We start from the raw sequence: 26,452 nt of genomic DNA, 5'->3' as shown, positions 1-26,452 counted from the left end.
ATTTAACTAGGCAAGTCAGTTAACAAATTCTTATTTACAATGATGGCCTACCCCGGCCAAACACAGATGACGCTGGGCCAATTGTGTGCCGCCATATGGGACTCCCAATCACGTCTGGATGTGATTGACTGGATTCGAACCAGGGACTGTAGTGACACCTCTTGCACTGAGATGCAGTGCCTTAGACCGCTGCACCACTCGGGAGATGTATCAATATGTTTTGACCATGACAGTTTACAATCCAGTGTTGCTCCAAACAGTTTAGTCACCTCAACTTGCTCAATTCCAACAATTATTCATTACAAGATTTAGGGTTTAATGAACGATTTGTCCCAAATACAATGCTTTTAGTTTTTGAAATATTTAGGACTAACTTATTCCTTTCCACCCATTCTGAAACTAACTGCAGCTCTTTAAGTGTTGCTGACGTGTATATTGTTGAGTCATCTGCATACATAGGCACACTAGCTTTACTCAAAGCCAGTGGAATGTCATTAGTAAAGATTGAAAAGAATAATGGGCCTAGACAGCTGCCCTGGGAATTCCTGATTCTACCTGGATTATGTTGGAGAGGCTTCCATTACACCCTCTGTTTTCTGTTAGACCGGTAACTCTTTATCCACAATATAGCAAGGGGTGTAAAGCCATACGTTTTTTCAGCAGCAGACAATGATTGACAATGTCAAAAGCCGCACTGAAATCTAACAAAACGGCCCCCACAATCCTTTTTAATGAATTTCTCTCAGCCAATCATCAGTCATTTGTGTAAGTGCTTTGCTTGTTGAATGTCCTTCCCTATACATGTGCTGAAAGTCTGTCAATTTGTTTACTGTAAAATAACATTGTATTTGGTCCATTTTTTACTAAGGGTTGGTAACAGGCTGTCAGAGGTTCTCGAAAATATTATGTTGCGTCTTGAATTCTGGATCACAGCAGAACCAGGGTTGGGGGTCAATTCAGGAAGTAAACTGAATTTCCAAATCAATTTACTTGAAATATAATTCACCTCACCCTTAAAGGAACCAATGATTGAACACAGGTTATGTGAAGTGACATGTTCTTTCAGTCCAAAGATTAACCAATGTAACTTTCAACTAACTTGTAAATTGTTTTGTTTTCCCCCCAGATGCAAGGACTCACGAGAAAGGCTGAGCTCTGAATCAATAGACTCTGAGCCATAGTGGACCTTTTATCGGTCTGAGGTTAGAGATTAGTAAGAAACCTTACACATAACCATGACCAGCACTTTACTGTACAGTTTAGCCCAGCAAAACATTGTCCTGTACTTCTAGGCCTGCTTTAATCTTATTCACCAGCTAACTTGATGCAGTAGCAATTGAGCCTGGGGATGAGGTTAGACCTGTTATGAATTGTCACTGTGTAATATGCCTGTTAATGTACTGAAGTTGATGACCACAATGATATGCACTGATGAATGTTGATTATTTGAATGTACTGTAAATATCAAAACATGAATTGTTCAAAGACATGGGATGGCAACATTAATAAAATGAATAGCACAAAAAAGTTGCTATTCCCTAAATGTATTTTTCCCAAGCCCAGTAGATTGCAACATTTTAGTTGGATTCCCAAAGGGCAGTTGGCATCTAATCACGAGAAAGGGTTGATTTGGAGTGGACACGGAAATGCAACTTATTTTTTGTTAAAATTAGGCTTTATTTCCTCAAGGTGGGCATACACCGGAAGTATAAAACATTGCGGACCTGTACAATTTATTTTACTCTTAACTTTTCCATCAACATAAGCTTATATATGATCCAAAATAAATGCAATTAAAACAAATTGTCAGTTTATTGCACTGTCTGGGCCATTCACACACTGAGAAAGGCTGAAAGGAGCCCAGTCAACATAAACAAATTATGTAAAATCTCTGCCAGAATAAAAAGTCTGTACATTAGGACTCCATGATTTCTAGAGTAGTGTGGGGGGGTAGATCCATTTTCAGTTAGGGCTGTGGTAGAGGAATGTATCTGTGTGCTGGTTTCTGGGCTGAGAGAAGCTGAGGATAGGTAGAAGTAGACTAAAGCTGGTCAGTCCGAGATGGGCTGGTTAAGGTCGGAACTTAGGGGTGGGACCCGCTGCTCATCCATCCGGTTAGCCTGGGAGCGCAGGATAAGGCTAAAGAAGTCCTCAGCTGGGACAGTAGGACCTCTAGTGGAGGGAGGGGGTTCTTCACACCGCTGGTCATTCAGTCTTGAACCCTACACAAGCACATTGGGACAGACCGGATTGTGATCTCAAATCAGCAGTATCAGTAGTCTTTTTCAATAACTTTGGTACATGAGTTACCATTCATCTTTACAATAGGTGCTAATTCATTATTAAGCAAATATAGGCTTATACTAACTTCATTGTCAGAGAACCAACTAAAATAGGCTATATCTTGATTACCTGGCACTTGACTAGCATGTCAAAGAAGACGTCGTCAGCCTGAGGCTGGTCAGCACTGGTCATCAGGCGACTGAGCATGGGGTGGGGCCTGATGGGCTGATCGGAGGTGCTGAGACGTAGACCAGGGAGGCTGCTGCCCATGCTGGCTCTCTGCTCGTCCAGTCGACTGCCCTGGGAGCTGGCCCGCAGATCCAGGAAATGCCCAGGCTCCAGGTTGGCCTCGCATGCGGAAGTAGCTACAAGAGGTGGAAGAGGAAAGGGAAGTGAGGATAGAATGAGTGGAAGGAAGGAGTATTTTTGTGTGAACCTTTTTCCCAAACCTGTTCTATTTATCATAACCACAAAAATCTAACAAGGAGTAAAATAACCAGTGCATGAGCTCCTACCCCCAAACAAGGGAATAAGAAACAGGCATGGATAGGCATTGGATGACACTTGGGTCACCAAGTGCAACATTGGTGGGTGTGGCATGCAGAGGGAGGCTGGGGTAACTCACATTTCCTCATGGCTACGGGCGGGGTAGTACAGGGAGAGAAGGGATCGGAGAGACGGCTCTCGCCGTCCAATAAGGAGCACCTTTGGTCGTCCATTCTGCTGCCCTGGAAACGACTGAGGAGGTCGAAGAAGCCATCGTCACCCAGAGTGTCAGAACATCCGATCTACAGGAGAAAAGATCAACAAAACACCCATTAAAACAACCAGAAAAGACTGTCACGACAAACATCAGATAGTAATAGTCTAAGACGAGCATGTAACAATAGACTGGATATACTACATTATGGATCTACTGTAGTGAAACCACAGTAGGCTGTTGAAGCCATAGGAATAGAATTTAAAATAATAGCCAGACCAATTCTATTATTTCATGATGTATAGACATATCTCTATGGTTAAAGCTACCTTGACTCCTGACTTATGTGTGTCCACCTCTCGGGCTGTGGGCTTGTTCCTGGTGTCCTGGAGGACCCCATCTCTGGTAGGAGAGCTGTGTTTCTTGTGTTTCTTCCCTCTGAACCGGTTGATGAAGAACAGTTTGGAGGAGGCCTTGGCCATGCTGGATTTAGGGTTAGAAGGCCCGAATACGTCTTCGTCCCAGTTCTGTGGTAATGGCAGAAAGTACATGAAACAACACAAGAGGGCAGGGGGTGATAGGTGGTGTCTTGGCAGTTTAGTTGAGATGTCACTGCTGCTTATATAACCAATCAATAAAAACAACATTTACAATAATCAATACAATTGTAACATGACTGATGAGACATTTCTGCTCCTAAGCCTATGTGAGTGTTAATATGCATGTGTACTGTACATATTTTTGTACACACTTCTACAGTTGTTTTCTCAGGGCCCAGTCCTATATGCTCCAAGTTCTCCATACTGTTACTCCTGCCTTCTGACTTCACACCTGAAACAAACATCAGAGGTGGGTATTTCTCCAATATGGATCAACAGGCATTGGTGTCACTTTGCCAGGCTTGCACCTGGACTGACACCAAACTGCAGATTTGTGTAGGGTTCAGAATAATGAGTATACATGGAATAATGGTTATTTTTAATAATAATAAATGCCATTTAGCATACGGTTTTATCCATAGGAATCAAACCCACGATCGATGTTGCAAGCGCTATGCTCTACCAACTAAGCCACACAGGACCATTTTTATTTAAAATAAAATCAATAAATATTGTTTATAATAATAATGTTACAGGTAGGTAGGCCTGTAGGGACTTACCTGGTAAGGTATCCTGCTTCCTGTGGTTCTCAGTCAGAACAGAGCTGTTGTTGGTGTTGAGGCTTGAGCTTGGGTTCTGACCCAGACCCAGCACTAACTTCAGGTCTGCCATATTCATCCTGGCTGTTGCCTCACCATTTTTGTCTCCAGTCTGGACCAGATACAAGATGAGAAGACAAAAGGGAGAACTAGCTACATAAGAACATAACTTAAACATAGCAAGGGAATAATGTGCCCATATAGAGAGTTGAGGTTTTGTTGTCATCGCCCCTCCCCTCAGTTATTTTATCCATTTGGAATTCGCAGAGTTGTGACTTATTGGATAATAATGAGCATGTTATTTCCATGTAGTTCCTCCAATGTGCAGCAAAAAGAGCTGTGACTAGATAACAGGTACTGATAACATGTATTAGATTGGGAGGAGTACACAGTTGACCAGTAGCCGTAAATAGACACCTCTTTGGATATCTCCAGATGCTTCTCAGCAAAGTGAATGGCCTTCTGATGATTCCCCAAGGCTGTGTGGGCATTTCCTAAACTCCAGCACGCTCTGCCCTCCCCAACCCTGCACAAACAGAGAAAGGAGCACCAATGAATTTAGAGAACACTTCACTACTGTGATCACTTTGAGCATGTTCAACAAAGTAAGTGTGTGTGTGTGTGTGTGTGTGGTGTGTGTGTGTGTGTGTGTGTGTGTGTGTGTGTGTGTGTGTGTGTGTGTGTGTGTGTGTGTGTGTGTGTGTGTGTGTGTACACTACATGACCAAAAGTGGTGGCGAGCTTTACACCACTCCGGCCGACATTTGGCATTGTGATCTTAGGCTTGTGTGCGGCTGCTCGGCCATAGAAACCCCTTTCATGAAGCTCCAGACGAATAGATCTTGTGCTGACGTTGCTTCCACAGGTAGTTTGGAACTCGGTAGTGAGTGTTGCAACCGAGAACAGACGATTTTTACGCTCTTCAGCACTCAGCAGGCCCGTTCTGTGAACTTGTGTGGACTACCACTTCACGGCTGAGCCGTTGTTGCTCCTAGACGTTTCCACTTCACAACAGTACTTACAGTTGACCGGGGCAGCTCTAGCTGACTTGTTAGAAAGGTGGCACCCTATGACGCTGCCATGTTGAAAGTCACTGAGCTCTTCAGTAAGGCCATTCTACTGCCAATGTTTGTCTGTCTATGGAGATTGCATGGCTGTATGCTCAATTTTATACACCTGTCAGCAACAGGTGTGGCTGAAATAGCCGAATCCACTAATTTGAAGGGGTGTCCACATACTTTTGTATATATAGTGTACCTGTCCTTGAGCTCCTGTGCGATGATGAGGTGTTTGAGGTGGTAGTCGATGGCTCTCTGGTAGTCCTGCTGCAGTGTGTAGGTGTTGCCCAGGCTATAACAGGCCTGAGCCTCCACAGCCTTATCCTTCAGCACCATGGCCAGCTGCAGAGTCTTCCTGGGTAGAGGGGGAGGGCAGAGGCACAGACAGGTCAAGGGTCAGAGGGTGAGTAAGAAGGGGTCACCACCAAAAACTAGTCTTGCATGTTCCTAATTTATAGGCAGCTGTGGGCAGAGACTGCCAAAAACATAATATTTCCTTATCATTTTCACCTCACTAAAACTCCTTCTCTTCTCATTGCTTGCCCTCACTCATGTTTATTTATTAAGTTTATCAAGTTAATTTGGACAGGGACAATGTACAACAAAAACAAACATCTCAGAAGTAAGAAGTGATACGTTCCACCAAAGTTGCACCAGAGTTAGCAAACATCTGTCAAACAAGTGTGGACCAACTAGAGAGCACTAGACAGGCGTGTCTGAAAAAGCACTGGGCCGCTGATGGTTGGTCTAAGGAAGTGAGTCTAGTAATCTACTACTCACTTGTAATGTTCAGCCGCCACTTCAAACTGGTCCAGGAAGATGTAAGCGTTGCCTAGGTTATAGTAGGCCCTCCTCTCAGCCGCCCTGTCCCCAAACTCCTTAGCGATGAGGAGACGCTACAACAATAAGTTAAAGAAGCAGATTGGTCATTGGTTACAGGTTCTCAATCCCTCTACATAATAACAGAGAGATCATGCAATACAACATTATCTACACAGGGATGTCCATCCCTTCATCACAAATGACCCCCTATTGCCTATATAGTGTAAATAGGGCGCTATTTGGGACGCATCCTGTTATAATCTATTACCTTGACTGTTTATGGATGCAAGTCAGGTTCTATGATGCCACTAAGTTAGGGTATGTACCTGTCCATGGGCCACCACAGCTCGCTGGAAGTTTCCGAGCAGATAGTGTGTGTTACCTAGGTTACCATAGGTCCGCCCCTGTGCTGCCCGATCCCCCAAGTCCTTCACAATGGAAAGGTTGAATCTATGGTAAACAGAAACACACAAAAAAATATATAAAAAGGTAACACATTTACAAAAGTCTATTTATTCACAGACTCATTTAATGTAAAATGTCTGACTTATTTTTCAGCAGACGCCATCATAGAAAGAAATACAAACGTAACACACTAACAAAAGTCACATTTATCTATTGACACATTTTAAATGGGCAGATTCCATTTTAGAAACCAACTGATTAACTCACTCGTAATACTCTGTGGCTTTGTTCAGAGCGACCTTGGCCTCCTCAGGGATTTCTCCTGGCTCTACTCCAGTCCAGCAAATGCTTTTCCCCTTGGCATGGTAAACGTTGCCAAAATTATACAGCGCTCGGGCCTGCCCAACCTACATACACACACAGGAACCACCACACAGGAACAGACCAATATAACCAACGTTGTAATTATACACTTAAAATACATTACCCAGCACACAAACACAGGGGTCGGGCGTCAAACTATTCTAGACATCAGCACATAACTATTCCTCAGTTATTCTAGTTCCCCAACTATTCAGCTGTGGGAGACCAAGCTGCCTGTTCTGGCCACCACCAGTGATCACCAGCCCTAGTCCTGGAGAGTCCTGGGTATTCACGCTTCCATTCCAGTCTAGCACTAAATCTCAGTTAACCAAGGTCTTGATGTTTTGGTTGAATCAGATGTCTTAGGCTGATTCCACGATCAGCACACCTTTTAGCTTTCCAGGACCAGGGTTGATGACTACTAGTCATTACAACCACAGTATATTACTTGTACTCACCTTATCGTACATCCCTCTGGTAATGTCATAGTGTCTTTGGCAACAGACCACTGCTTCATCAAACCTTCCCAAAACCTTCAAAGTGTTCCCAAGGTTACCACTGGCTTTTGCTTCTCCAAGTTCATCCCCAATGGTTCTGGAGAGAAATCACATCCCCACACAGAATCTTAGACATGTCAACGATTTACCGTGCCATGCCACTTCCCCAGCTCCCAGCTCTCATTTCTTCAGACGTTTACCTTTAAGAGCTGAACAAACCTCGCCTTGAACCAGTTTTCATGGGCAGCATAGCTTCTCGTTGTCAAACTTGCCTAGTCTTATGACGTCTTCACTTGAATAAAGGCAGTGGCTTAGGGCAGACCTTAGGTTCTAAGGGTCATGGCGGTGCTGTGTACCTGGTCAGAGTGAGGTCATGGTGGTAGTGTGTACCTGGTCAGAGTGAGGTCATGGTGGTAGTGTGTACCTGGTCAGAGGTTGAGGTTGAGGTCGCGTGTGGCTCAGTTGGTAGAGCATGGTGTTTGCAACGCCAGGGTTGTTGGTTCGATTCCCACGAGGGACCAGTACGGAAATGTTTTTTATGAAATGTATGCATTCACTACTGTAAGTCGCTCTGGATAAGAGCGTCTGCTAAATGACTCAAATGTAAATGTAAAAAATGTGGCGATGCTGTGTACCTGGTGAGGTTGATGTGGTGCTGTGTACCTGGTGAGGTTAAGGTCGTGGCGGTGCTGTGTACCTGGTGAGGTTGAGGTTGTGGCGGTGCTGTGTACCTGGTGAGGTTGAGGTTGTGGCGGTGCTGTGTACCTGGTGAGGTCGAGGCGGTGCTGTGTACCTGGTGAGGTCGAGGCGGTGCTGTGTACCTGGTGAGGTCGAGGCGGTGCTGTGTACCTGGTGAGGTCGAGGCGGTGCTGTGTACCTGGTGAGGTCGTGGCGGTGCTGTGTACCTGGTGAGGTCGAGGCGGTGCTGTGTACCTGGTGAGGTCGTGGCGGTGCTGTGTACCTGGTGAGGTCGTGGCGGTGCTGTGTACCTGGTGAGGTCGTGGCGGTGCTGTGTACCTGGTGAGGTCGTGGCAGTGCTGTGTACCTGGTGAGGTTGAGGTCGTGGCGGTGGTATTCTAGAGCCTTGCTGTACTCCTGCAGGTGGAAGTAGGCGTTGCCCAGCTGGCTGTAGATGGCGCTGAGGATCTGGAGGTCCTCTGTGCCAACCTGGATTGCCGACTCAAAGAAGGAGACCCCGGCACGGTAATTCCCCACCTTACACTGCCTCTCCCCCTCCAGGGCCAACTCCAGACAAGATGTCTCCATCCTAGAAGGATAAGACCAACACTTTGTAGCCCATAGTCTCTGTGTGTGTGTGTGTGATCAGACTGTCTAGGAACATAAACTAATATCAGAGGAAATTCAGGATAAAACAACATTAAAAGCCAACAACAACAACCACCACCACCACCACCACCACTTGACAACAAATATACACATACGATAAGATAGAAAAAAGCAAAAGGATCAGATACGGTCAGAGTACTGCCCCATTCAGATCTGTTTGCACACATGACAACTGCTATCATTGTCAAGCCAAACATGGCATGACAAGAGTTGGCATGATAGCACAGACTGGCACTCAAGCTGGCACAATTACCGTGTATGGATGAAGACCATCATGAAAATAAAATAACCGCCATAGCCGTAAATAAAACAACAGCTGACTGAAGATGGGACCGCCAGAAATGTATGCGATTGAGTCAGTTTCGGCCATAACATGGACTCTTAAAAATGTTATGAAAATTTGTTCACAGAGTTTCTAAACCTAGAGGCCCAACATCGTGATACTTCCGGGGACTCCTGCGAAGCAGACTTGGCAGACTCGACCAGTGTTTGGGAAGTCAATGAGATAAGTTAAAAATGATTCCTTAGTTGTTCATTTTCTCGATTTCTAAAGGCACAACCTAGATTCGAGCCAATGTCTTGAGTAGCTAAACATGTTATTACTCCAACTTTATGAAAGTGACAAACTGACACGTTTTTCTTTTAGCCAAGACAACTTCACCGAAGGAGTGACTTTCGTTTGATGGCATGCACATGCGCAGTTCGTCGTGATACAACCGTTAGACCCAATGACGTGTTTCTGCACGTAAGTTTAGCTAGCCAACGTCACACCTAAAGCTGTGATCGGGGACTTCCGTTGGAGAAGCAGTTTCTAAAAATCTTCATACTAAATCATCTTTGCTTTGTTGCACCTTGCAGAAACAAGCAACTGGGTCTTCGGTTGCCTAGGCAACGCACCCCACAATGCAGCGGCACACAAATATAATCAAAAGAAAGGGCTTGGAACCACTAACACTGGCAATTTGACTGGTAAACTCATGGGTACACTCGCAATGGCTGTCTGGTATTGTGATGCAATAATTTCCATGTTAATGTAGAATGTTCATTCATTACATTACATTTAAGTCATTTAGCAGACGCTCTTATCCAGAGCGACTTACAAATTGGTGCATTCACCTTATGATATCCAGTGGAACAACCACTTTACAATAGTGCATCTAAATCTTTTAGGGGGGGGGGGGGGGGTTAGAAGGATTACTTTATCCTATCCTAGGTATTCCTTAAAGAGGTGGGGTTTCAGGTGTCTCCGGAAGGTGGTGATTGACTCCGCTGTCCTGGCGTCGTGAGGGAGCTTGTTCCACCATTGGGGTGCCAGAGCAGCGAACAGTTTTGACTGGGCTGAGCGGGAACTGTGCTTCCTCAGAGGTAGGGGGGCCAGCAGGCCAGTGGTGGATGAACGCAGTGCCCTTGTTTGGGTGTAGGGCCTGATCAGAGCCTGAAGGTATGGAGGTGCCGTTCCCTTCACAGCTCCGTAGGCAATCACCATGGTCTTGTAGCGGATGCGAGCTTCAACTGGAAGCCAGTGGAGAGATTCATTCAAATGATGTTACTGATGTGGCTCATGCAATGGAATGTATTGTTTGTAATGTCAATTGAGATGAATCAACAAATCATAGCACATATTTTACAGCAGCCCAGCCATCATGCCATCATTGACATGACTGGGGAGGCCTGTTCTATATATTCAATTTCTATGGCAGCACATGCAGATGAGAGGAGAAAATGTGTAGTCACATTTTTTTTTGTATAATAATAATAATAATAATAATATTATTTAATTTTTGGGCTATTCAAACAGTTATTACGGTGAAGTGGAAATGTGGCTGTCCAATTACTGTCATCCAAAATTCCATGACCATCACAGCCCTACACCAGACCAATGACATGGACTGTAGAAATACCTTGTCATGTTGGTATACAGAACCAAACTTCTCTCCACCAATGCAGTTCGGCTCCACAGCACACCCATATGTGTTTGTGGTTAGGATCTGCATCTATACTGTAGAACTCCACAGTCCACACCCTGCCACCACTGGCTTCTAAAACAGCTGTGGTTGGTTACTCCTCCAGGAAGTTATTTTGCTTTCTTAAAAGGAAAGGCTTCAGGCTTCCTTTCATGCCACTACAGATAGAGACAGAAAAACAATAACAAGCGATTCCATATGCTCTGTCCAGGATAGTAATGTCGTTCACCAGACTCTTGGGCTATTAGCCTGGGGACGAGATTATCTACCAGGAGAATATAGTGCTGAGGTGGTGGAAACTATGGGATTATTATGACATCACATCATTATTAACCTACATCATGGCTTAGTCCAAGCATGACTCCCACCTCCATATGGCACAGCATATTACATACAGTATGCTGTATGCATGGGGTCTGGAGTGGTAAGAACATTGTCAACTCAATCCAATACCTGAAATCCAATAACCACCTGCTCTCCTCATACCAATCAAACACTTCCCAGCATCTGATTCAAACTTCATTGAACATCAGTGATTAGAGTTATATTAGAATATAATGCCTAAGTTTTGGGCCAGTCAAGAGCAGTCTTCAAGACCTCAGTGCTGTACCTGTAAACAACATACAGTACTGTACCTGCTGCCTCTTTTCATCCTCACCCACTCTCGGACCCTTGACAGGATGGACATCTCAAGCTTCTCGATCACTCTGTCACTGGCTATGATCGAGACCTGCTCCTTTAGGGTGAGACAACTCAGCTGCTGTCGTTTCGCGTGCTGACACATACTGACGACGGTGAGCTGTTAGCCAGCCCAGACACAGCCAAAAAACCTCCTCTCCCTAGTAAGACTCTCCGCCAACGACACAGTCTGTAAAACAGTCTCTCTGACCTGCCGTAACAGCACCACTTTGGGCTACAACTGCCTTCTGTCCAGAGATTCCTGACCCCTCCCGTTGGATGTCCAGAGATTCCTGACCCCTCCTGTTGGATGTCCAGAGCGTCAAATCTTTTGTTGACAGTTCAGTCAGGGCTTCAGTCTCCGGGTAACGTTAGGTTTTCACGTACAGGAATGGGTTCAGGAGTTGTAGTGACTACAGTAAGCTGGGCTTAGCCAACGGCTGCATTTCTGGTTCAGTCTCCCTCCTCATCTGGGCCACCGGCTGGTGTGTGTGTCACATCTCATTAGCCAGCATGTTCAGAGGTAATTACAGGGGCTACTAAGTGGCTCCGGGGACGACTAATGCACTCTGTCAAACTCACTCCTTTTTACTGGTGTCACAATAAAGCAGTTAGCCATAATACTGGACACTTATTGAAAGATGTTATTGTCTTGAAACAGATCTTAATAAAAGAGACGAGATGAGATGCAGTGAACCCGTACATGAGATTCAGTGAGGTCGGACTCTTTAGCCGTGTCCACATTGGCACTTTGAAGTGACTCCTATTTATTTCCGTATCCGATTCAAATCTGTTCTTTTTCCTGCATTCTGCACATGGAATCGGATATTTCAAGCCACATTTCAAACCACCTTTGTAGGTGGTTTGAAGTCAGATACAAATCTGATTCCTGGCCATGTGACTTGTGTCTGAAGGTCAAAATCTGATTTATTTGCTCTCTATTGTTTTTTAAATTATTATTTGGTATATCTTGTTGCTTGCTAGCTAGCTACTCTGTTGACAGTTTGAAAAGAACATGTGGTAGCTAATTAGCTTGTTAATTGTTTACAAACAAATTAGTGAATGTGCTAGAAAGCAAAACAGCTAGCTAGGACTCATTTTGAAAGTTGGATTATCTTATTCTTTGAGACTTTAAAAGTGTTCTTACCCTATGATTGGGAACATCAAAGCAACGGAGAAATGTCCATAGCGGGCATTGTTGTCACCTTAGCTTGCTACATAACTTCTGAGTGATAGTAAGCACATGCACCACCAATCAGTCTACACCACTGCACACACACCCGTCGTTACTATGACAACTAGCGTAGCCTTGTCAGAAACACACATAAATCTGATTTGGTCATTTGTAACTTGCTGTTTGGACAGTCATTAGTCCAAAAAAGATTTGAAAAACAAAACTGATTTGAGTATTAAGGCCTGCAGTGTGAACAAGGCTTAAGTCACAGATATCATGAAGTCAGATACCACAGCAGCATATTGAACAGGGTAAAAACTCCATTCCCCACAATGCACTGTTGTAGCCCTCTCCTTATCCTTCAATCAGGTAAATAAAGCCAATCTGTAGAAATCCACTTGTGTATTTAGTGCATTATCTCATTAATGACTGTCTTGGCCCAAGGTGCCCTAGGCTTGGGTGTATGCTATGGTCAACCACTATGTCCACAAACTAGCTTTCACAAGAACAGATTGGCATCAAAGCTCCACAACACCAAATGACCAGGCACTGGTTAGGTCAAGCCTCTGAGTTAGGCTATATTGAATTAAGGATTCGGTCAAGGACATGGCGATGACATGAGATTATTTGCTGTTGACCTGGCTCTTTACTCCCATGAAATGGGGCGGGCTATTTTTACAAGCAAGAGAGACGTTGCTATGCAATCTATATGAACTGGGAGTTTAAACATAGAATTCCCTGGATTGGATTCAATCCTATGGCTTTCTACCAAAAACCTCAAAGGCTGTTTGTCAACACGTCAACGTATTCGACTGTCAGGGTAAGTGATGTTCTCAGACTAGGTCTATATTCCAGGAAAACCGGTCTGTGAAATGAGAATTGTATACATTTTGAAATATTCTTCAGTTCAGAAACACGCTCCAAAATGGAGAGTTCCCACCAATGTGTGGTTGGGTTCACACACTGTGCACTGTGGAGGACAGAAGCCAAACTGTATAGACATTTGAAAGCAAGTCAATCGCTTGAGGATTGTTATTAATGTTTCATTCTGCTATTAAATATTGACAGGAACGAGACACTGCTTACAACCCAGGCCTCTTTTGTCTACTCCAACAGGCCTCTCAACTCCATATCACTGGCCTCCCACTGGGGGTAGGTTTACTGAGACTGAGAACACCCCTGTCATTGTCACCACAGGGAACACAGACTGAACACTGAATTAACCAAAATACACTGAACAAATAAACACAACCAATTTTCGATAATACGCCAGATATGATTTTTAGTATACTCCTTCCCTACTGCCCTGGGAAAATAGTTTTTTCTTGAATTAGACTATGGTATAATTTGTTATAATATTTCTGCTTGCAGATCCCTTTAATTGATGAGCACTCAGCAAGTCTTCAACATTCCAAAAAGGGCAGCATAGTTACATGCCCAAAATGAGAGGAGAGAACACACATACCTGTGGCGGACATGAAGAGCTTGCTGCTTGTCCTGCGCACTTAACAGATAAACACTGGTGTCCATTTGGGTGCATAGCAAGCAGAGAAGTCCTTATGTGATTCACATTAAAACCAGGTGGGGAAAAAGAGAGCTGTAGAGCATGGTGGGGGGATCCCAACCAACCATCTGGGAGAAATAAAATTCAGTTGCTTAAATAAATCTAAACCAGATGCAAACAGTCATGAAGCCACTGCTGTGTGAGTGCCAGAGGGCAAGAGACACAAATACCCCACACAAATACTCTACAAGGGAACAAAGACCTCGCACAGGTAAAGTAAGCTCCACCTCTCTCATTTCACTTGTTCCACTCTCCATCTCTCAATCACCCTCGATCTCCCCATCTCTGTTCCATTAGAGGGAAACTGGAGATGCTGGGTGAGGGCAAGGCCTTATTCTCCATGTGCAGCACCATAGCAACACTGACCCACTGACACAGGTACAGTAGCCAGAAGCTGCATCAGCTGGACATATCAATGGTGAAGGTCATTTCAATGTAAAAGGAGCCATGCGCACCAACATGTGAAGTTCATAGGAGCATATCAAATGGTGTCAAATGAAAAATAAGAGTCTATTTTTTGGGGAAATTAAGGCATAGATATGTTTTTCAACCATTTTACAAACCTATAAATTTGGAAAAAGCAAAGGCTTTGATTTCTGGTCACAGTTAGAAAAGGGGTCTTAAAAAACATCTACTAGAAAAAGTCTTAACTCCTCCCCCCCCCCCCCCCCCCCCCCCCTCTCCCCACACAGGAAGTTACGGCCACTATTTTGATGTGATTTCCTGGCCTTGAGAAGAATGCACGTTTAAGTTCCACCTCTGTCATTCTTCAAAGGCTACTTATACAAATTATGTTTGTGAATTCCCATGTGGAGTTGATAAACACCAACAAATAGGGAACTGACAGCTGTCAGTGTAGCTAGCATGCTAACCTTATCTATCTAGCTACCTATCCATCTTTCTAACCTTAACATTATCTAGCTAGCTAATGTTATCTGTTGCTTTTTTTAAACTACACTGTATTCAAAAGATTAGCCAGCTGGCTCTATGGCTGGTTCTGAAGCTGGATTTGTCATCAACATTGATTTAGGGGAGAACATTTTGTATACTGACTAGCTAAATAAGTGAACATTTACAAATGATCCAATGGATTATGATACTTTTCTGGTAAAAAAAAAAAAGTGGAGGTGCAAAAATACATTTGCACACACTATTTTAATTTGCTCCGAGGCTCAGGCAGCCAAGTGGACACAAGGCTGTTTGGCTCACCTCAGTCGCAAAGAGGAATAACTTTGCAGCATTTTTGGATTTATAAACAATGATATGCTGGTGGGTGGTAACATTAAAATAAAACCCAGAACCGAAAAGAAATGTAGGCTGAAAATAATTTGTATGTCACATCATAGGAAGACACCACATTCACACGTATTTCAAAAAAGTGGGCAGTTCAGATTTGTCACTTCAAGCCCAAAATTATTCTGAAATTATTGACAACCTTGATAAAGATGAGCAATTCAACATCTATTCCACGTTGGTTCAACGTAATTTCCAGTGTGTGCCCAGTGGGCAATGACTGTAAAAAATAAATAATTCTATATTGCATGCTCAAAAAACTTGGGAAATTATATTATTGTATACTAATATTTGCTCAGAGAAAGAGTGTTTAAAAATTATTTTTTCTCTCTCAAAAAGTTAGTGGTCAAAAATATTAACACCCCTAAAAAAAGTGTATAAACAAAGTAGTCAAAAGTTTAGTATTTGGTCCCATATTCCTAGCACAAAATGACTATATTAAGCTTGTCACTCTACGTTATGTTTCAGATTATTTTGTGCCCAATAGAAATTAATGGTAAATAATGTATAGCCATTTTGTAGTCACTTTTATTATAAGAATATGTTTCTAAACACCTCGACAATAAATGTGGATGCTACTATGAATACAGATAATCCTGAATTAATCGTGAATAATGATGAGTGAGAAAGTTACAGAGGGTCAAAGATCACACCCTCAAGACATGCTAATGTCTCACCATTACCAATAACATGGGAGGTTAGCATGCCTTGGGGGTATGATCCTTGACCCTCTGTAAAGAATGAAACACACAGAGAATCTCACTGCCGTAGGTACTTATCACAGTGGGAGGCTGTTCTTTCTCTTGCTAGAACAAAAGCGGTACTTGCTGCGTGCTGACCCTGGTAGTGATGATTCTTTTTTGTAGAATTGCGATGCTTGTCACTGGCCAACAACTTGACTATGAGCCAATCAGAATGCACAAACCCCTATGTGGGGGAGCAAACAAAAAAAGTGGAAACAAATAGGGCATTTTCTCTGTACATCCATGGATGAGCCAGTCACACTTCATATGCAATGTAGGCTATGGGATGGTAGCTAGCTAAGTGTACAAACGTAATGCACACAACACTAAACACTTCCACCAAGCTAGTGAACCACTGTAGCTAGTATTGACATTATAATTAAATCACAATGGATTAGCTAGTTTCCATGAAACAGCTGCCAAGTCTGTGCAGTGTCCTTAGCTTGGTAGCTACAGTATGTTTTGCTAGCTAGCGAATATACTAAACGTGAAACTTAAGACGTCTATGATTGGTAGAGATTTGGTCCGGTGTGGAACAACCAAATTTGCCCGTTTGGAGGCGGAGCTCATTAGAATAATAGCAAAGGTAAAAATCTGTCGTTCTACCCCTAAGCAAGGCAGTTAACTGTTCCCTGGGCGCCAAAGACGTGGATGTCGATTAAGGTAGCCCCACGCACCTCTCTTATTCAGAGGCGTTGGGTTAAATGCGGAAGACACAAATGATAGTCCCACTAAGCGCAAACCAGATGGGATTGTGTATCGCTGCAGAATGCTGTGGTAGCCATGCTGGTTAAGTGTGCCTTGAATTCTAAATCAATTACTGACAGTGTCACCAGCAAATCACCCCCACACCATAACACCTACTCCTCCATGCTTTACGGTGGGAAATACACATGCGGAGACCATAGAACCAAAAATCTCAAATTTGGACTCCAGACCAAAGCACAAATTTCCACTGGTCTAATGTCCATTGCTTCTGTTTCTTGGCCCAAGTAAGTCTCTTATTTTGTATTAGTGTCCTTTAGTAGTGGTTTCTTTGCAGCAATTCGACCATGAAGGCCTTATTCACGCAGCGTCCTCTGAACAGTTGATGTTGAGATGTCTGTTACTTGAACTCTGTGAAGCATTTATTTGGGCTGCAATTTCTGAGGCTGGTAACTTTAATGATCTTATCCTCTGCAGGAGAGGTAACTCTGGGTCTTCCATTCCTGTGGTGGTCCTCATGAGAGCCAGTTTCATCATAGCGCTTGATGGTTTTTGCGACTGCACTTGAACAAACTTTCAAAGTTCTTGAAATTTTCCGTATTGACTGAGCTTCATGTCTTAAAGTAATGATGGTCTGTCGTTTCTCTTTGCTTATTTGAGCTGTTCTTGTCATAATTTGGGCTTGGTATTTTACCAAATAGGGCTATCTTCTGTATACCACCCCTACCTTGTCACAACACAACTGACTGGCTTAAACACATTAAGAAGGAAAGAAATTCCACAAATTAACTTAAGAAGGCACACCTGTTAATTGAAATGCATTCCAGGTGACTACCTAATGAAGCTGGTTGAGATAATGCCAAGAGTGTGCAAAGCTGTCATCAAGGCAAAGGGTGGCTACCTTGAAGAATCTCAGATATAAAATACATTTTGATTTGTTTAACACTTTTTTGGTTACTATGTGATTCCATATGTGTTATTTCATAGTTTTGATGACTTCACTATTGTTCTACAATGTAGAAAATAGTAAAAAAATAAAGAAAAATCCTTGAATGAGTAGGTGTATCCAAACTTTGACTGGAACTGTATGTGTTTGTACTTGAGCATTTATGTCAATCTTAGGAAATGCACACCTTCTTCCCTTCCTTCCCATATTCTAGGAAGGTAACTATTTATGAATGTATGACCTGCTTTTGTTTTGTGAAGTGCCATATTTATTGCATTTGTTAACTATAGAAAATCCAATAAAAAAGTTAAAAGATTAAGTTTCAAATCAAGCCAACTACACCTATAGGCATATACAGTTGAAGTCGGAGGTTTACATTCACCTTACATTTAAACTCAGTTTCACAAATCCTGACATTTAATCCTAGTAAAAATTCCCTGTCCTAGGATCACCACTTTATTTTAATAATGTGAAATGTCAGAATAATAGTAGAGAGAATGATTTATTTCCGCTTTTATTTCTTTCATCACATTCCCAGTGGGTCAGAAGTTTACATACACTCAATTAGTATTTGGTAGCATTGCCTTTAAATTGTTTAACTTGGGTCAAACATTTCGGGTAGCCTTCCACAAGCTTTCCACAATAAGTTGGGAGAATTTTGGCCCATTCCTTCTGACAGAGCTGGTGTAATGGAGTCAGGTTTGTAGGCCTCCTTGCTCGCACATGCTTTTTCAGTTCTGCCCACAAATTTTGGATTGAGGTCAGGGCTTTGTGATGGCCACTCCAATACCTTGACTTTGTTGTCCTCAAGCCATATTGCCACAACTTTGGAAGTATGCTTAGGGTCATTGTCCATTTGGAAGACCCATTTGCAACCAAGCTTTAACTTCCTGACTGATGTCTTGATGTCAATATATCCACATAATTTTCCATCCTCATGGAACCATCTATTTTGTGAAGTGCACCAGTCCCTCCTGCAACAAAACACCCCCACAACATGATGCTTCCACCCCCGTGCTTCACGGTTGGGATGGTGTTCTTCGGCTTGCAAGCATCACCCTTTTTCCTCCAAACATAATGGTCATTATGGCAGAACAGTTCTATTTTTGTTTCATCAGACCAGAGGACATTTCTCCAAAAAGTACGATCTTTGTCCCCATGTCCAGTTGCAAACCGTAGACTGGCTTTTTTTATGGCGGTTTTGGAGCAGTGGCTTCTTCCTTGTTGAGCGGCCTTTCAGGTTATGTCGATATAGGACTTGTTTTACTGTGGATATAGATACTTTTGTACCCGTTTCCTCCAGCATCTTCACACAGTCCTTTGCTGTTGTTCTGGGATTGATTTGCACTTTTCGCACCAAAGTACGTTCATATCTAGGAGACAGAACACATCTCCTTCCTGAGCGGTATGACGGCTGCGTGGTCCCATGGTGTTTATACTTGCGTACCATTGTTTGTACAGATGAACATGGTACCTACAGGCGTTTGGAAATTGCTCCCAAGGATGAACCAGACTTTTTTTTCAGAGGTCTTGGCTGATTTCTTTTGATTTTCCCATGATGTCAAGCAAAGAGGCACTGAGTTTGAAGGAAGGCCTTGAAATACATCCACAGGTACACCTCCTATTGACTCAAACGATGTCAATTAGCCTATCAGAAGCGTCTAAAGCCATGACATCTTTTTCTGGAATTTTCCAAGGTGTTTAAAGACACAGTCAACTTAGTGTATGTAAACTTCTGACCCACTGGAATTGTGATACAGTAAATTATAAGTGAAATAATCTGTCTGTAAACAATTGTTGTAAAAATCATGCACAAAGTAGATGGCCTTGGTTTGGTAAGTAGGCTTCAGGGGTATCCAGATGTTCATATTGTCATTGCTGGCATAGCACACAAGGGGGATGCTAAAAACGCATGAAAAGCCCATTGGGCTCTATTTACCAGAATGCTAACAACATTAGCACAAACTAATAGCGAAATTACATAGACGCTGTTAGCTAAATGTTAACGTGCGAAAACTAACATAACTAATTGCAAAGACAGGCAAATCCAGCTCATAAATTTATTCACGCATAGCTAGTGACTACTGCATGTCATTTTCGGTGAGTGTGGATATTTACGATAAATTGTGCAAATTAACAAAGTTGTGATGCATGCTTTTTTGAAGGAACAGCAGTGTGTACACAGAGCAGAAGAGAGAAAAAGGGAGGAGAAAAAAACGCTAGTAGGAAGCACAGGGGAAGAAATGGCAACTGTACAGCTAACTCATCCAGAGTACTTTGACTTCTTGCAGAAAGCCATTGTAATATATCTGATGGTAAACATTTAGTAGTGAATTGCATACAAGTGTAACTTCATCACCTCATTTGCGCCTCACAGAGACTCACCGATAGATATTGAATGCTATGACCTCACCAGCTCCTGCTTTCTCCCGTTGTGCTATTTACAAACAAATACCTGACTGGCTCAACTGTGCTGGGGAACTACGGTAAACTTCATAATGTCAAAGAATATGTCAGGTGAAATGAAGAATGCAATCTGCTTGATATCCTAACGTATTGCACAAGTTGACTGCAGGTATTCATTTAAAATATTCAAATGTTTTGAAAAACTTCAAATAAATAGTTGATGTATTGATGATATTGAAAAACCATCCTGGGGCTTTTTCCAAATACCCCGGTATACCGCCCAAGCCTATTGAAAAGCACTCTAAATCCAATGTTATGGTGGACTAATAGACTAAAGCGTTCCAGTTCCAATTTGAATGTGCTCTCTCAGTAATCTAATGCAGTAACAACATACAGTAAGATTAGGGCCAATATCCTGTGGAGGATTCAAAGTAATCACAACCCAGGAGGAGACTGCAGACCAGGGAGCGTGTGTAAAAGGAAACCATTCACAGAGGTCTTCGCAGTAGAGCTGCCTGCCTGCAATTCAGTCTCGATGTTAGTTTGGCCAATTGGAAGGCTTCTCATTCTCAACCGTGGTTTTAGCCTCTTTTACCTACTTTCAAGACTGATGAGAGACGGGGATTCTGCCCCAGGCCCAGAGAAAGTTAATGACATTTCTGGATGGATGGGAAAAAAGAGAAGCACAGCAGAGAAAAGCGCTAGAATAGGTGATCTCGGAGCCAGCCAGAAATATGTCAGGACCTGATAGAAAATGTGGTTTCACTTTTGAGGCTTTGAAATACAATAACATCATGAACATGCTGCAACAAGCCCACCATGCTGGAGTCAGGAAGTGGAACAGAAGGTAAGAGGGCTAACACTTTAATTGAGATGAGTAAAAAGAGACTCATCCAAATTATGATGAATGAAGAAGATCTCACCGAAGTTCTTATTCACCTATTTATTGCCAAATATCCTGTCCAATTATTCAGACTTTATTTTTCTAAAACACCAAGAGGTGAGACTAACAGACAGTATTTCAACCTAATGAAATAAACCCCTTGATTTTGAAGAATATGACCTACCTTAGAGATTAGTACAACGGTTTTAACCTTTATCATATTCTTAGGACCTATTACGGGATGCATTTGCTCCCTTGTTTACATTTTGCTGGTTGGTCCACTTGGTAGTATGCTATTTTTTGCTGGTGTTAGTATTCAGTGTTTCCCCTATATTCATTTAGCAGTGCTGCAAAAAATATGTATACAGTGCCTTTGGAAAGTATTCAGACATTTGACTTTTCCACATTTTGTAACACTTCAGCCTTATTCTAAAATGTATTAAATCGTTTTTTCCCCTCATCAATTTACACACCCCATAATGACGAACAAAAAACAGGTTTTTATACATTTTTGCAAATGTATTTAAAATAAAAAACGGATAATACATTTACATAAGTATTCAGACTCTTTACTCAGTAAAGTGTTGAAGCACCTTTGGCAGCGATTACAGCCTCAAGTCTTCTTGGGTATGACGCTACAAGCTTGGCACACTTGCATTTGGGGAGTTTCTCCCATTCTTCTCTGCAGGTCATCTCAAGCGCTGTCAGGTTGGATGGGGAGTGCTGCACAGCTATATTCACGTCTCTCCAGAGATGTTCGATCGGGTTCAAGTCCGGGCTCTGTCTGGGCCACTCAAGGACATTCAGAGACTTGTCCCGAAGCCACTCCAGTGTTGTCTTGGCTGTGTGCTTCGGGTCGTTGTCATGATGGAAGGTGAACCTTCGCTCCATTGAGGTCCTGAGTGCTCTGGATCAGGTTTTCATCAAGGATCTCTCTGTACTACTCTCATTTTTCCCTCAATCCTGACTAGTCTCCCAGTCTCTGCCACTGAAAAACATCCCCACAGCATGATGCTGCCACCACCATCCTTCACCGTAGTGATAGTGCCAGGTTTCCTCCAGACGTGACACTTGGCATCCAGGCCAGAGTTCAATCTAGGTTTCATCAGACCAGAGAACCTTGTTGCTGATGGTCTGAGAGTCTTTAGGTGCCTTTTGGCAAACTCCAAGTGGGCTGTCATGTGCTTTTACTGAGGAGTGGCTTCCATCTGGCCACTCTACCATAAAGGAATCTCCACAGAGGAACTCTGGTGCACTGTCAGAGTGACCATCGGATTCTCCGTCACCTCCCTGACCAAGGCCCTTCTCCCCCGATTGCTCAGTTTGGCCGGGCGGTCAGCTTTAGGAAGAGTCTTGGTGGTTCCAAATTTCTTCCATTTAAGAATGATGGAGGCATCTGTGTCCTTAGAGCTCAATTTCGAGTCTCATAGCAAAGGGTCTGAATACTTTTTAGTTTAATTTTTAATACATTTTCAAACATAATTATTCATTTCTTTTCTCGCTTTGTCATTATGTGGTATTGTGTGTAGATTGATGAAAAATGTATATTTTAATACATTTCAGAATAAGGCTATAACATAATAAAATGTGGAAAAGGGGAAGGGGTATGAATACTTTCACTGTGCGTGTGTGTGTGTGTGTGTGTGTGTGTGTGTGTGTGTGTGTGTGTGTGTGATTTCATAGTCATTGCACAACCTTCAATGTAATGTCATAATTACGTAAAATTCTGACAAATTAGTTTGCAACGAGCCAAGCGGCCCAAACTGTTGCATATACCCTGACTCTGCGTCCAATGAACACAAGTGAAATGACACAATTTCACCTGGTTAATATTGCCTGCTAACCTGGATTTCTTTTAGCTAAATATGCAGGTTTAAAAATATATGCTTCTGTGTATTGATTTTAAGAAAGGCATTGATGTTTATGGTTAGGTACAGTCGTGCAACGATTGTGCTTTTTTCGCAAAGGCGCTTTTGTTAAATCATCCCCCGTTTGGCGAAGTCGGCTGTCTTTGTTAGGAAGAAATAGTCTTCACAGTTCGCAACGAGCCAGGCGGCCCAAACTGCTGCATATACCCTGACTCTGTTGCAAAAGAAGTGACACATTTTCCCTAGTTAAAAGAAATTCATGTTAGCAGGCAATATTAACTAAATATGCAGATTTAAAAATACATACTTGTGTATATAATCGGTTGACCTCTAATCGGTCGACCTCTAGTAAGAATATGTAGGCTATAAGAATTATGTTAAAGGCTAGCTGTATTGGGTGCAGATGACTGAACTGCTCACTTTTGTGTCTGTAGGTATTCAGACGTGGAGACATACACAGGTATGTCAATTGGTATCGGTATGTTACGCAGATCACATGTACCATCCTCCCATCACATGTAAACATTCACCACAAAAACCAAGGTATTTATTCTGTTGTGGGCATGTTTTGTTAATCATATGTATTTACTATTTTTAGATTCAGACTTACCCTCTCTACACCTCTGAATATAACAGGAAACCTGTTCGCTCACCATACACTGCAAAATCATTCTGGCTATGGATACGGAGAACATCAAGACATTAACATCAACACGCCAGAGGATATATCCATTGGACCTGGGGCTCTGCTGGGAGTTTACCTCATTTAGACTTTTTGATTCTGCTTTGCCACTAAAATCATAATAAACACTGAACTAAAATATTGTGTTATTGTTATGATTATTATTAATAATAGGGGAGGGGGGTAGTTCAAAAATGAACACCAAAAGGTTCTTCAAGGATCTATTAAATGGTTATTCGAAGAACTTATAGGGGTTCCCCCACAAATTCAATTTGAAGAACCCTTAAATGATACCCCAGGGACCTTTTCTTTTTAGAGTGTACAGTGAAGCATGGTGGTGGCCGCATCATGCTGTGGGGATGCTTTTCAGCGACAGGGACTGGGAGACTAGTCAGGATCAAGGCAAAGATGAACGAAGTAAAGTACAGAGATTCTTGATGAAAACCTGCTCCAGAGCGCTCAGGACCTCAGACTGGGGCGAAGGTTCACCTTCCAACAGGACAACGAACCTAAGCACACAGCCAAGACAATGCAGGAGTGGCTTTGGGACAAGTCTCCGAATGTCCTTGAGTGGCCCAGCCAGAGCCCGGACTTGAACCCGATCGAACATCTCTGGAGAGACCTGAAAATAGCTTTGCAGCAACACTCCCCATCCAACCTGACAGCGCTTGAGGGGATCTGCAGAGAAGAATGGGAGAAAATCCCCAAATACAGGTGTGCCAAACTTGTACCGTCATACTCAAGAAGACTCAAGGCTGTAATCGCTGTCAAAGGTGCTTCAACAAAGTACTGAGTAAAGGGTCTGAATACTTATGTAAATGTCATATTTCAGTATATTAATTTTTGCTAAGATTTCTAAACATGTTTTTGCTTTGTCATTATGGGGTATTGTGTGTAGATTGATGAGGGGGGAAAACGATGTCATCAATTTTAGAATAAGGCTGTAACCTAACAATGTGGAAAAGGTAAAGGGGTCTGAATACTTTCCGAAGCCACTACATGTTGCAGCTTTAAATCTACATAAGTCTATGGCAAGACCTGAAAATGGTTGTCTAGCAATGATCAACAACCAATTTGACAGAGCTTGTAGAATTTTGAAAAGAATAATGGGCAAATGTTGCACAATCCAGGTGTGGAAAGCTCTTAGAGACTTACACAAAACAGACTCACAGCTGTAAGCGCTGCCAAAGGTGCTTCTACAAAGCATTGACTCAGGGGTGTGAACTTATGTAAATTATATATTTCTGCATTCCATTTTCAATAAATTTGCAACAATTTCTTAAAACATGTTTTCACTTTGTCATTGTGGGGTATTGTATGTAGATGGGTGATAAACTTTTTACAATTTAATACATTTTGAATTCAGGCTATGACACAGAAAAATGTGGAATAAGTCAAGGGGTATGTATGAATACTTTCTGAAGGCACTGTATATATTTCTGCTGAGGCTGACTTTGTTTGGCTCAATGACTGGAAGTCTATGGGAACAGCTAGCTAACGCTAGTGGAATTCGTAATATATCATACAAATTGTAATTCGTAACATATATAAAATGGATGATGGACATCCACAAATCAAGACATACCATATGAACTGTAACACATGATACTAAATGGCGGGAGACAGATTTACATTTACTATGTTACGTCTACCCCTGAGTCCAGGTTGTTTGAGTGGTGTTTTGGGAAACGTGTCACATCTTCGGCAGTTGTAGTCAATGAGCCAGACCCCCAAATTGGGGTCGTCGGGCTAACTTGGGCCGACAATGTCTCAGTGATTTTTTTGAAGGTCTATGTCCCTAGAGTTGGAAAATGTGTGATAGCTGGTGCTGCACGCTGCCCATATTGTGCCATTGACATTAGAATGTTGGAAGCTTAGCCATAGAATGCCATGTAATGGGGCAGCTATGTTCTGGGATTGTACATTTGGTAATAGAGGCACCAAATTGCGCACACACTACTAGAACTGGTTTTTAGAAATATTTGTAGATGCAGGGCTTTCACAGAATTCACCCAAACAACTCAATGGGGTCTTATTGGAGAATTTTGCATTACCATACCTGTATGAAATATAATTGTAGTGTGCCCAAAAATATCTGAAAACGTTCATAGTGATTTAAAATACACAACATTTCAGAACTTGTCAAACAACACTTAAAACATATCAGGGTTTTCTTTTTAAAGCCATTTATACAGGTTATTCTGATATGTACCCTAGAAGTCAAAGTTCTGTTTACCTGAACATTCCGAAAATGTGTCTAATGGATAGCTTTGAATGTAAGTTTTCCAATGACACCTGATCAAAGGGTATAATTGAGCAATATCTTGTATACTGACATTGTTTGACATTGGGGAAAATTCCTATAGGGAAAATGTATGGGATGGGGGGATGAAAAAAAGAGTGATAACACAGAGAAAGTTATCATTTCTGCACTGCTATCACACATTTCCCAACTCTAAGGACTTAAACCTTCAAAAATAGAATTCTGAGACATCGTCGACCGATTCCCCTGGCTCATGGACTATTAAAACACTCTTAAGTTCCATCGATATCGGGAAACGGGACCAGGCCAGTAGACTACAACATTCGCAAGACAATACAAAAAAATTGTTAGTAGTCTCCATATTCATGTATTTCGCCGACGTTTCCGTGCATATATATTTATGTGCCCCAAAGTTAACAAGCAAAAGTTGTCATACGTGGAGTCATCTGGCACATAGTAGACTAAACAAACTTACCTTAAGTGTATTCAAATTCACCGTTCAAAGAGGTTTAGACTTTAGAAACCTAACAGCAAAATGCTATATATTGTTTTCAAGTTGATTTTTAGCAAAGACCTTGCTATAGTAAAAAAAAAAATCCTCTCCTTATTTA

The 26,452-nt window shown here is 42.3% G+C and overlaps 2 protein-coding genes and 1 long non-coding RNA gene across 7 annotated transcripts in view; 2 read left to right on the top strand and 1 right to left on the bottom strand.

Annotated features, from left to right (window-relative positions):
- mcoln3b (mucolipin TRP cation channel 3b) overlaps positions 1-1,803 on the top strand; it is an 8,682-nt gene extending 6,879 nt beyond the window's left edge. For both annotated transcript variants that reach the window (XM_014123363.3, XM_014123364.3), the window contains exon 14: positions 1,127-1,803. In XM_014123363.3, coding sequence (XP_013978838.1) covers positions 1,127-1,181 — 55 coding nt within the window. In that variant the 3' untranslated portion in view covers positions 1,182-1,803. The remainder of the gene's footprint in view (positions 1-1,126) is intronic.
- LOC106560444 (G protein signaling modulator 2) lies at positions 1,785-26,452 on the bottom strand. Of its 4 annotated transcripts, none has more exons than XM_014123358.3 (14): positions 26,317-26,452; positions 8,371-8,592; positions 7,287-7,422; positions 6,733-6,872; positions 6,387-6,510; positions 6,019-6,134; positions 5,438-5,593; positions 4,599-4,707; positions 4,143-4,293; positions 3,735-3,814; positions 3,313-3,510; positions 2,909-3,071; positions 2,413-2,648; positions 1,785-2,222 (listed from the first exon to the last, which is right to left on the bottom strand). In XM_014123358.3, the coding sequence occupies exons 2-14, from the start codon at positions 8,589-8,591 to the stop codon at positions 2,052-2,054; spliced, it is 2,001 nt and encodes a 666-aa protein (XP_013978833.2). In that variant the 5' UTR covers position 8,592; positions 26,317-26,452; the 3' UTR covers positions 1,785-2,051. The 4 variants fall into 4 exon arrangements, with proteins under 4 accessions (XP_013978833.2, XP_013978831.2, XP_013978832.2 ...); XM_014123356.3 differs by lacking the exon at positions 26,317-26,452 and adding an exon at positions 13,954-14,218; XM_014123357.3 differs by lacking the exon at positions 26,317-26,452 and adding an exon at positions 12,462-12,589.
- On the top strand, positions 20,141-25,591 carry LOC123724410 (uncharacterized). Its single transcript, XR_006756948.2, has 3 exons — positions 20,141-20,992; positions 23,331-23,439; positions 23,533-25,591. It is a non-coding gene; the product is annotated as an uncharacterized LOC123724410 (long non-coding RNA).

This window comes from Salmo salar, chromosome 10 (genome assembly GCF_965601325.2).
Source record: "Salmo salar chromosome 10, fSalSal1, whole genome shotgun sequence".
In the NCBI taxonomy this organism is placed as follows: Eukaryota; Metazoa; Chordata; class Actinopteri; order Salmoniformes; family Salmonidae; genus Salmo; species Salmo salar.
The sequence above is the reverse complement of the archived record's forward strand: the minus strand, read 5'-3'. Positions and strand labels throughout refer to the sequence as shown.

What these genes read in the sequence shown, in the direction of transcription:
- LOC106560444 (XM_014123354.3), bottom strand. Translation starts at nt 9,047, where the DNA reads ATGTTATGGCCGAAACTGACTCAATCGCATACATTTCTGGCGGTCCCA. An exon ending in ATCTGGAGATATCCAAAGAG is followed by an intron (nt 4,294 to 4,598) that starts GTGTCTATTTAC and finishes TATCTGGTCCAG; the next exon opens with ACTGGAGACAAAAATGGTGA. An exon ending in CTGAGAAAACAACTGTAGAA is followed by an intron (nt 3,511 to 3,734) that starts GTGTGTACAAAA and finishes CCATTACCACAG; the next exon opens with AACTGGGACGAAGACGTATT.